The 12118-nt window shown below is 39.4% G+C and overlaps 1 protein-coding gene across 14 annotated transcripts in view; it reads right to left on the minus strand.

Annotated features, from left to right (window-relative positions):
* LOC107660752 (neurofascin-like) overlaps positions 1 to 12118 on the minus strand; it is a 90491-nt gene that overhangs the window by 48840 nt on the left and 29533 nt on the right. For 13 of the 14 annotated variants that reach the window (XM_016450151.1, XM_016450149.1, XM_016450150.1 and 10 more), the window contains 2 exons: positions 5076 to 5134; positions 106 to 279 (listed from right to left, as the gene is read on the minus strand). In XM_016450151.1, coding sequence (XP_016305637.1) covers positions 106 to 199 — 94 coding nt within the window. In that variant the 5' untranslated portion in view covers positions 200 to 279; positions 5076 to 5134. Of the gene's footprint in view, positions 1 to 105; positions 280 to 4384; positions 4537 to 5075; positions 5135 to 12118 lie in introns of those variants that run through there. The other variant, XM_016450152.1, reaches the window with a different exon arrangement.

Genomic DNA, 12118 nt, shown 5'->3' on the forward strand with positions numbered 1-12118 from the left:
CATATTAAGTACAAGTGTATATATATATATATATATATATATATATATAAATGTACTTTTGATATTTTAATTCTATTACAATTTATGATTTCATTGATGACTTACGGTCCAGTGGGACTTCAATTGGAGCCACCACCTTTGACAGCAGCAAGATTATTGACAACACTGCTAGTGCCGCCCACCGCTCCTGCGTCCACATCTCTCTCCTCCAATTGGCTGACCCCTCCCGTCCCAGCTCCCTACTGATTTAATTGCACGCTTTTAGTTGCGCTGTATGACCTGTGAAGAGAAAAAATGCTTATTAAGGAACGTACTCGACATTACTGTGACATTTAGGTGGTGCCACTGGCCTTCCAAAATGGACTCCTTATAGAGTCCTATTTATTCACATTTGGACATGTGCCTGCTGTGTTCACAAGTACTGCAGGCGTGGGCTGTGCATGCGTGGAGGTTTTAAGCTGGCCTACATTTGCAGTTGACACCAGTGTTCCCTGGAGCCTATGGCCCTTTTACAGATGAACGTGGCATCAGCACATCACCACGCCTACACAACACCATACAAACCTCCAAACCAGGAAGAAAATGACTCTTGCTGTTCAATCTGTTCCTTTGACAGGGGCACTGAACTCAAGGCTGGAGGACAGGGCTGCTATACAAACCACTGAGGTCTTATAGCAGACGTTAACTCCTCTGGCTTTAGCTGTATGCTCTGGCAGCTCCGTGTCTTTGCACTGGTACATCTGTCAAATCCTGCCTTCATAAAACTGACAGTCTCTCCACACTTTCCTATGCAGTCTCTCTCGTTGCCTTGAATAACGGCACATACACTCTGGAGGTCAGTGACAAACTCTTCCCTGCAGATAGCATCTAGTCGGAATAGTTGATCTTGGAGCGATTATGTAAATGAGCAGCCGTGGCCCTGTAATTCACATGCCTCAGGTGGTCTGGGTAGCAGGACCCTTTATTACATGGAAAAATTGCAATTTCAGAATCAGTGGTTGGAGCCTTTCTCTATCCGCTCTACTGAACACAATGAATGTGGAATGATGATTTTTCCAGCATTCTGCTCTTGTGGTTTGTTGTTCAATTAATCAGATATTACAAACTCTGTGTTCTCTGTCAGTTGAAAGTGTGAAATGTACTAAACAGATGGAAAAATGAGAGTTGGATCAAGTGCAAAATTCTTTCATCACACTGATGTGATCATTATCAATATCTGCTGCATGGGTTCAAAAGTACCTCATCGTCCCCAAGGGAAGATGACACATGCCACCTCCTCATGTCATTCAGTCAAGAAGGGATAAAACTGATTGTAACATGAAACATGCTGGACAAATAGGTGTGGCTTTACTCGTCAATGTCAAATGACTGGGACAGCCAATCAAATCAAAGAAGATGGGCTTTACTGTTCACAGAAGCCAAACATGAATTACAGCACAGCGCTTCAGTTTTAACTGTAAAAGAGTACAAGGTAAGATGTAGGAAAACATTTCATATTTGACAACTGTTTTCCAATAAAAACGTTAAACTAATAACAGTTTTGGTATAGGTTATAATTCACGCGATTCATGTAATTCACAACTGAATGGGTCCAGATGAGAAAAAGATCCTTTCAAAAAAGATCCATTGTCAATAGTGTAGCTATGCATGAAGCAGTTGGTTAATATGCCGAATTTGCGTGACCAACTTGATCCAGATACATTTACACTAAACACCACCAATAAAGCTAAAACCCAATAATAGATATAACTGAGGTGAAAAAGCATAGCACTAAATATATTAATGAAGTTGTTACAATCAAAAAACTATGCTTGCTATATAAAAAAAGCCATTTAGCAAGTAACTGCTGAACTACTTGAGCGCTATTTAAAAATGCAGTTAAGTTAGTAGCATCGCTACTTTTAAATGGTTATTCAACACTTACGGTATGTGAATATAAAGAGACAAAGAAGGAGAGAATATAAAAAACAAGAGAGATGCAGCAAACTCAAATACGTCTCGAAAATGCCCTTCAACCTGAACATCAGGTCATAACGGAGTCCAAGTGGTTAGAAAAAGAGACAGTCTGAGGCCTGGAGAGAACATGGGCTTAAGCCAGAGACAATCTGCCAGAGAGCTCACTGTCAGCCCAGGGACCCCAGGCATCCTTTTATTTTTTGTTCAAACTCTTTCAAAGAGCCAGAATTTCTTTAGGCTGCCAGGAATCCAATAAGCACAATTACAGGAACCTGCTAAATCGTTTACCACTTTTGTGTCAAGGTAAAAAACTTGTCATAATAGGTCTGATACATATGCATACAAGCACATCCACACATTTATATAGCATGCATGCCTCCAGGCTGAAACTCCTCTGGCAAGAGTTCTTTGGCAGGCTCAGCTGTCTGAGAAACTCTACTGTCTGTTGAACGTCAGTACAGCAATGATCTAACCCAAATACTGTAAAAAGACCAGAGGAAACCAACAGCATTGCCAGTTTCACCCATCATACTGAGGCTTTTCGGTTCATTCCAAAGGAGAGAACTGAGGTTTAGACACATTTGATGAAGTGCTTTGTGCTCGGTGAGCTGTAGTATATTGAGATTACAGAGAAGCATCTCCCATTCTGTGTCCCCAGCAATGTGAAGACAGGAATCATGGAACACATTCTAGACGAGTGGGGGGAAGGGGCGGTGGTACAAGGTTGCCAAAGGCCAGACAAGCAATGGGTTAGTCACTCGCTGAGTAGATTTCCATCATTTCATTCATAGGGTCTAGAATTCAAAACATATTTAACAACAAGCACAAAATAAGAGTAAAAATAGCTTAATAATTGACCAGAACCATTGACTGGTTGTCTGACTAAAACAAATACATAGGGTCTAGTATAGAAAATCTTTACCAATTTTCCATGTGTTGACAATAGAAGTCTATTTTTGCCTTTATTTTAAAAAGTAATTGTGACATTATATATTAATATTTATTTCTTGCAGTTGCAGCTTTATATTTTATAAAGTGACTTTATTTCATGATTTACATGTTTTCTTAGAAATCAGTGTTGTTATAGTTAATTAGAATAAAAACTATTAGAAATAATTTACGTTAATTTAAATAAAACTGAAAAATATAAATATTAAATGAAAAGCTAAAGATTAAAGTCATATAGAATTATAAAAAAATAATAAAAATGACAAAAGCATGCAACAAAATTACTTAAACTAAAATTAAAACTGAAAATATAAAAATAAAACAATTCAAAATGTTAATAAATACTATAATAGTATATAAATAATACTAAGGCTATAATACAGGCTTTCCATAGGTGACACATTAGGCCAAAGAAACATACATGGGACAAAATCACTACTGGTCTTGTAGGTGCAAGTGATATAAAGGTCTGTGGCGTTTATTATAGACATGGAAGAAAAAGACAAAAAAAGGCAAAAAGAATCCAGTAAAATGGCCACCAAGAAATATTATGGACCCACATTTCCCTGCCATTGTGTGGGGAAGTTAATTTTTGACCCTGGTACGCACTTCAGAAAAAGCATCTTCAAATCACAGCTAGACCCTAGTTAACTCCAGCCCTTAGTTAAATAATTTATTTTCAAATTAGACTTTACATTTAATTATGTTAACACCATCTCATCAACTGCATTCTGGGATTCATTAATGCTATATAATTAAACAGCCTGTGTGCTCTTATTAGCATGGATGTCGAGATGCATCCATGTTTCAAGTTAGTATCCTTTCAAGTTAGACCTTTCTTCAACAACCAGAAAAAACAAGATTATTTTTAATGCAGAAAAACAGAAACCTTCAGATGGCATATTTTTACCCAAATGGCTTGTTAGATCTGGTCTGAGGGGACAGAGGTGGGCTTCAGTGTGCAACTACAACAGTCATTTACAACATAATAGTCCTGAAACCCACTTGAGCTCCATCAGAGCAGGTGAGTGGGCATAGTGATGGACCCTTCACTCGGCAATGGTCACGGTTATCACAGCTTATTAATGCATGATGACAACAGCACCCACTGGAAGACCTTATTCAGAGACAAAAGTGACACATTTTGAAATAGTTTTGATGCAATTCAGGGCTGCAGTCAAATTTACAAAGACCTCTAGTATTCTGAAAAAGAGAATGGACTCTGGCTGCATTTACACTTTCAGCCAGATTTGATTTTTACATTGATATGTGGTAGTTGCTGCATGTAAACTGTGCCACTGTTAGGTCAAATGTCCTTTGTGCCACTGTATGTTGAAGGTCTAGCAGTCTGGGGTTTCATCTCTCTGTCTCTCTCTCTCTCCATGTCCCTAGTGTGCTGATGGTAATACAGCCTCAGGCAGTCTTCTCATCCAAACACACGCACACACATTACCCATACTCCCACTCTATAAATACTCACATGCCCATCACAGCCAATTACCCTCAGTGGAGCTGTGCCTCTCTGCCCCAGACGCCCCACTCACTCCTCCTCGGGCCCCCTTCTGCACTGTTCTTCACTGAGACAGATTTTGAGGATGCTGGACTAGATGCCCCCTACAGCTGTCACTTACACACACACCATATGCATGTTTTAACACTCCATTTTCAATAGATGTGAAAAATGTTACACTCGTTTTACCTGAGGGCATGAGGGAGATTTTCCATAATGTCCCACAGACAGTGTGAACACTAAAATAAGTATTTATATATGATAACATATATCGTTCACAGTGACATAAGATGGCTGTCTGATACCAAAAATATATAGTAATTTATCCAGCATTTAAATGAATACACATAGTAGATAAATACAGTAATATATTATAATACGGCTCTCTAGAATTGATTCTAACTGGTCAATCACAGCATTCAGTGGTTAAATGAATATTTCTATATAGTGACCAATGAATGTTAAATGGTGTAACAGACTAAACTGAATAAAATAAAATAAAATAACATTTGTAATGAAATATAATAGGACTGATCATTCTACAATATATATTTTTAAATGACTAATGACCACTAAACAGTAAAATTGACCATAAATAAATTAGAATAAAAATAAAAATATGACAGCTACAGGGCAATCAAGATAATAAGTATAAACTTACACAAAATGGTTGGAAATTTGGCCAATTTCAAGACTGATGATGGCAGAGACTTCTCAGACCTGTAAAGACAAAAAAAAAAAAAACAGGGTTTATGATCATTTCCAAATATGCGTGTGTTCGGTTCACCTGTATTCATTTATTATTATTGCGCTAATTTTAGTTCGTACCTAAATACCGCAGGTTTTTAATAGAGAAGGTCACACAGAAGCAAAACTTGTTGACTCTCTTTTAATTTTCTGTCCTCTACCTGCAGACATGAGAGGCTTTACTATAACATGAGACATTAACACTTCACTTAAATGTACCATCAATATCTGTGACCCTGAAGACAGATGAGATTATTGAGTACTGGACAGGAGCTGTATAATCTTGACCTCTGAGATGGGAGCTCGACCTCTGTCAAACAGAGGCACAACAAGGCCTTTCCTAACTTGACATAATATTGAGGGAAGAAGTGAAGGAAATAAGGGAGCGAGAGAGACGTAACAAATATAGAGCGATGGATGAAGTGCTGATAGATGGGTACAGTGAATCCTGCTGACGTCTCGTTCTCCTGTGGCACACAGCACAGACTGATCTCTATGGACGTTAAAGATGCTGAGTAGGAGAACATACAGAAAATACCCTCCACCAATACACTGTGAGGATGTGAGCGTGCTCAGGACATTGGGGACAGCTTGTCTGTGACCATTACATTTCCCAGTTGCACAATTCTAAAATGTCCAGAACACTTTGCTTTATAACATTTGACTTAACTCCAAACACTAACACCATTTGTGCTATGAACATGAATGAAATGTCATATGGCTTGCTGAGGAGAGGTGTGCTTTTTTTGTTTTGTTTTTTGCCTGGTAGACAAATAAAATGGGTGGAATAATCCCACAGATTTATGCCACATTCACACAGCATCAGAATATGGTTGTCAGTCCTGTATTTGAGTCCTTAATACGGTTACATTCACACACAGTACGGTCATTTACAGGAATGACAACCGCTTTCTATAAACGATCTCACACCTGTACATTGTCAGGACTCACAACCGCATTCTTGGAAAACCTGCGCTGTGTGAACGGAACTGCACTCGACAACTAGCTGTCTGTCACATCATAAAATGCAAGAGAGCTGCTCTGCATGTGTCTAGCGCTTGTTGCAGGTTTTCACGTGTTGTTTCACTAACAGATATATAGCTGTGTATCATGTGAAGGTTTAGATCCAGTCACTGGATCTAACCGGAGCCGCTCCTGTCAGTTTTGTGTTCTACGTGTGACTTAAATGCTCTGCTGTACACCCAAATATAAAAGGTACTGTCGGCTAATGAAGAGTTGACGGATGAACTCGTGGCTCAATTGGACTCTTGTTGTGTCAAAAAATTGTAAGACTTTTCAGTTTTATGGACGTCTTGGATATTACTTTGATCACTGATGTTATGGTTACTGGTAAGGAATACGAGCTTTGCACGTTCATACAGACAGTAAGTTGCTGTGTGAACGGGACATTTCAAGACTCACAACTGTAAGAAAATGCGGTTGTCGATCCCAAAACCTGAAAGTGTGAATGTAGCCTTATACTGAGGGAAGGACTCAAGCCATTGCTAGTGGTCAAAATATTCAGCCAGCAAGCAACCATTTAGCAACCACGCAAAACACTGTAGTAACTGTACCCTATAAACCACCTAGAACATTATATCAACCACCTACTCTAGCAATCCATGCATAGCAACACACTCATAAATACTAAGCACACCCTAGCAACCTCCTAATAACACTCTACTAACCGTATAGAAAAACACGGGGAACACCTAGCAACTAGGGCTGGGCGATAAAACGCTAATGATAATTATATTATAAATGTTTGATATAATGTTTATGTACCAAAAGCGGAAGGAAACAGCGCTACTCATTTGAACCGCGCCACACGGACCATTTATCTGCTCAGCTCAAAGTTCAAATGGCAGCACAGCACGAGCACACTAGAGCAGATGCGTTCACTCAGCCACGCGACCACTTAACAGCACTGTGAGATCCAGTGTGAAGGGCTTGAATTCAGCGAAGAACACAAATGACTCTGTGATTTAAACTAGTTTAAAGCTAGATGAAACCAGAGACTGTCTACTATTGGGAGATGAGAGGGTCTGTATTACTTATGCTGCATTCACGCCATGTGATAATTACTGTGATTTCGAGATGACAGCATGTGACGTTCAAGCTGCTCACTCCCTTGGCCTTGGACTTGGAACTATCGCACTATCAATGCCTAAACATAGCGCCTAATGAATCTGAGGTGGTCAGGTGGTACAAGTTGTAGTTCTCAGAAAACTCCCAGTTCACAAGTTGTAATTATGAGTTCTGAGGACGTGAACGCTTTTTACAAGTTGGTATCTCGTAACCTTTACTATTGGAGAAAGAGTGACGGTCAACTTGGATCACATATGCCTTGATAACCAATCACATTATAGCCTTGACGTCATTGAATTTCAGTCAGAGTTGTGTGACACTCAATTGTCGTCTACAGATCCCATAGGAATGAATGAGAAGCGCTGTAAGCTGTACCCCACCTGTCGCAAAAAGTCAGTGACTTCTCTTATAAATCTACTTTTTTTTCTCTCGGTGTAAACTCTAAAAATAGTTAAATCCAAAACTACTGTTTAGTGTAAAAATGTTGAAGATTAGCCGATAGGCTGTCAGTTCATTAAATGATAAGCTGTTTCCCCAAAAAAGCAGTTTATTCAGCGTAGTGAAGCCTCTCCTCCACTGACATCCATTCAAACAAAACGGCCTCTGGTCTCATTCCCTGCGTACCGCCTTAGCCTTAGCATTAGCATTAGCATTAGCCGTTACGCTTTTTTGGCTAAAGGTTGCAGGCTTGCCTTCCAGTGGCTTTGATGAAACAGTGCTGACAAACAGTAGAAACACTGTGCACAACAATACAGTTCAATCTACAAATCACCATCATTTACCATGGATTTACTGTAGTAACACTAACCGCACCGTGGTATTGTGGTAGAAATGTGGAATATTCATATCAAATGTTATTATATTATTAATGTAGACATGTATTAAATGTTTTAAAGGAGTAATGGAATATAATTACAGTATTTTTTGTGATTAAGCTATAGCGTTTGTGCATTTATACTAAATGTATTTAGACTATACTTTTTTCATACTAATACCTAGAAACATAAATGTATATCTGCATCCTAACTCAAGCTACTACTACTGTCAACTCAAGCTACTGAGAAGTTTAAAACCACAATTAATGATCTGGTTTCTACAACTTTCAGAGTACAGAGGCTAGAGGCTACAGAGAACACCCTAGCAACTACCAAGCAGCCCTCATAACACCTAGCAACCGCATAGCAATCAAAAACACTCACAACACCCTAGCAACCACTTAGCAACCACCAAAAAGACTATAAAGCAGTCACACTGTGTAGTGCAAGAAAAATCTTATAAATGTTCTAAACTGGCATTTAAGGATAGTCAGATCTGAAATGATGAATATAATAGTTGTGCAGTTTTGTGTGACAAATGTGGAGAGTTCTGATGGAAAAGACAGACATGAGGACACGTCAAACCAAAAACAACCCACAAAAGCCAGGAGGAAGGTGGTCTGAATTTCTGCTCTCATTGACAACCAGACAACCAGTCAGTCACGCAATTGTACACACACAGCCTCTTGCTCACACTTCACTAGACCTCTTCCCAGGAGCTTACAAAAGGTTTTTCCTGCCTCCCTTTAAGCGCAATGTTTACATGCTTTTTTAGTTTTACATCTATTGTCTGTTTGTCCCCCAAATATCTCATATTGTCCAGTAACATCTGCTCCTCACAGAATACTCTTCCTGTCTGACCTTTGACACTGTCCATTACCGGATCTTATTAGCCTTTACGGTTCAGAAGGCCACAGTAATAATGGCCCACACAGATGGGCAAAACAGTCCAGAGGTTTATAGAAGAAAATATGCAATGTCATCCTACTAAAGCTTGGTTGTGGACACACTAATGCTTTAAATTAAACCAAAACTTGCACTAGAGGTGCAAAAAATGGACAAATAAACTAGATACGTAAAGAAGACTTTAGTGAAGGTAAGACAGACGAGTGTGCAGAGCTGTGTGGATCTCATGGTTGGCAGGAGCAATGGTTCAGTGTTGCAGAATGACCTAGTTATACCAGGAGAGAGGATGGAGAGAATAGATGCGGCGAGGAGGCGGCAGGGAGAGGAAAGGGAGGGGACGGAGAAAAGGGGGACCTTGGAGGAGCAGAATGAAAAATAGTTTGGTGGAAAGCGAGAGGAAGACGGGGGAGGGATGAAGACGGTGGAAAAGCAATGGAGTGAAAGAGGCATATCTCCAGCCCTAAGGGGAACGATAAATCAATCCCGCCTCTTCCTGATTAAAGCCGAAACTCTTCCTCCTCTGCCTCCTCCTCTTCCCACTCATTGCTGTCAAATATTACCTGATGTATATCCAGAAATTATTTACACCTGCAAAAACCTGGAAAATGACACTGTTGAGACATTTATGCATAAAAGTTAGTCTGAACTGCTCTCTGGTGTGGTTTCAAAGCAGATCTAGTTATATGTATCCACTTTCCACCTGAGCAGAAGAGGCTCTCTGGATGTTTTACCGGAAGCTGCCAGATGCTGACCTACTCTACTGAAGGTGGGATGAAGAGGATCCTTGCGGCAAGGAGAAGATCTGGGTCATGATGCTCTGATGGTCTTGTAGCGACAAATAAACACATTTTTGGCAGCACTGGTTTTAAATGACGTGATGGTGAAGACTTAATTACAGGAAAATCAAAGACTTTTACTTAAAGGATGGTTGATTGCTTAGGTTGTCTAATTTAAAATAAATTAATAAATAAAAAGCTTTAAAGGGGATAAATTACAAAAACGCAATATTGTTTTACCGTCCTGAGTAGCATAGGATAAAATCCTTCCTGAATACGTCAATTAGATCATGAAATTAAGATTTTATTTAACAAGAATGCAGACATTTGATCAAAAGTGACATTATTGTATATTATGAACTTTCTATTAATCAAAGACTTCTGAAAAAAAGTGTCATGGTTTCCAAAAAAAAAACTAAGCAGAACAACTTTTTCAACATTGACAATAATAAGAAATGTTTCTTGAGGACCAAATAAGCATATTAGAATGATTTCTGAAGGATAATGTAACACTGAAACTTCAGCTTTGCCACCACAGGAATAAATTTAAATACATTAAAACAGAAAACACTTATTTTTAAATAGAAAACCACTAAATTATAATGATATTTCACAATATTACTGTATCCCCCAACAAATCATTCAAATCCTTCTCAAATCTAATCCTCATCCCAGTGATGTGAACATGTTTCTATTTTTCCCCTGTGCGAACATCCCCTAAAAAATTTGTCTGATTGGGGTCAGGTGAACCTGAAACAAGCTAAATAATTCAAGGCTTCTTTAAGACCCAAAGAATAGTCAATTTTTAAAATGTAGTTATAATGTTGTACACCATTACATGCTCCGAATCAGATATCTAAAGGGAGCTTGTTCACTATTCACCACATACTAACTTAGCAGTGGTTTTTATCAGTCTACTTCATGTCCAAAACATGCTGTGCCACATCTGAAATATTTAAGACCCCCTTCCTCTCCTATACCCTTAAAGACAACCACCCTCCTACATCCTTTCAGCACAGCTTTAGTCTCTTCCATTCTAAAGTGAAATTGGATTCTGCCTAATCTCCGCCAGCACATTCAGTTTCCTCTCATTTCCTCCTACACTGTTTAATTCAGTATTTAGCCAATCACAGAAAGGTCACATATTCGAATAAATAGACCAATGGAAAACCATCTTTGATGTGTTCTTGTATTGATTGTTTATTTTATCTCATTCATTCTGTTTTAGTGGATTATAAAAATCTGTTTTGCCGTGTGGATGTCCTGTAACTCAATAAGGCGAGATGAGATTGTGCCACGGGAGAGACAGCGATAGGTGGGCAGACGACACCGTGCACACACCCAAACCCAGCTCTCCTGCAAAACACTGCTAATGACCCAGTAAACAATTCACACATACTATCATATGTTTTTTAAGTTACTTTCTTTCTTTCTTTTTATCTTCTTATTTTCTTCCTGCCCACATCTGAACACAAAAGCAACCCAATAGCTTATTATCCAAACCCTCCTCGCCCGAGTTCCTGTCGTGGCCAGTGGTAGACGACCTGGTCGCTAGGGCTCCATAGCAACAGAATCGGGTGAGGGGTGTTTGTGTGTAAATGTCCTTGAGTATAACGCTCGTCCCAGAGGAGGTGTGGTCTACGCCCATTACCAAGCCAGCGTGTGCGTGTCCGTTACGGGGTGGCAATGTGTTGTTTTGAAAGTCAAGAAGGGATGGTACAAAATGTAAAGCCTTTTTATTTACATTATCAGGTCTGTTAGGCACCACTGATGTTGCTAAATCAGACCCAAACGACAGGCTTTCAAAGGCATAAAAATGGAAAATAACAATGAAAATGGTGTAAACCGCACCTGTGTACTGTTGCTGGGATACTAAGTAATAAGAGTTCATTAGAGGTGCAGCAGCTGTGTGTTACTGCACAGAACAGGATTCTGGTAATTCAAAAAAAAAAACACTCTGCTAAAAATATACCAGACATTATGTTTTCCTGAATGATTTCCCTTTTTAAGTATTTTAGGAACAGCTTTAGAGAATTCAAAACAAAGAGCCACTCACAAACTAGCCTTAGACACTGTATTCTGTATGTTTTATACATATAGATTGAGAGGTCACATACAGGCCAGTTATGAATATTTAATGCATGCTGATTCCTGTGAAGCTCATGAAGAACGTCTCTAGGTTACGTATGTAACCATGGTTCCCCGAGGGAACGAGACGCTGCATCAAAGTCGCTTTGGGAACGTCCTTGCGTGACCGCGTTCTGAAGCACGTGTCAAATCAGTCCAATGGAGCAGCGAGACGTCACGAGCGGGGTGACGTAAGCCCCAGAAAGTATAAAAGCGCATCCGGCAGAGCGCAAACCAGCTTCGAT

This window comes from Sinocyclocheilus anshuiensis, unplaced genomic scaffold, assembly GCF_001515605.1.
Source record: "Sinocyclocheilus anshuiensis isolate Anshui unplaced genomic scaffold, SAMN03320099.WGS_v1.1 scaffold2357, whole genome shotgun sequence".
Classification (NCBI taxonomy): domain Eukaryota; kingdom Metazoa; phylum Chordata; class Actinopteri; order Cypriniformes; family Cyprinidae; genus Sinocyclocheilus; species Sinocyclocheilus anshuiensis.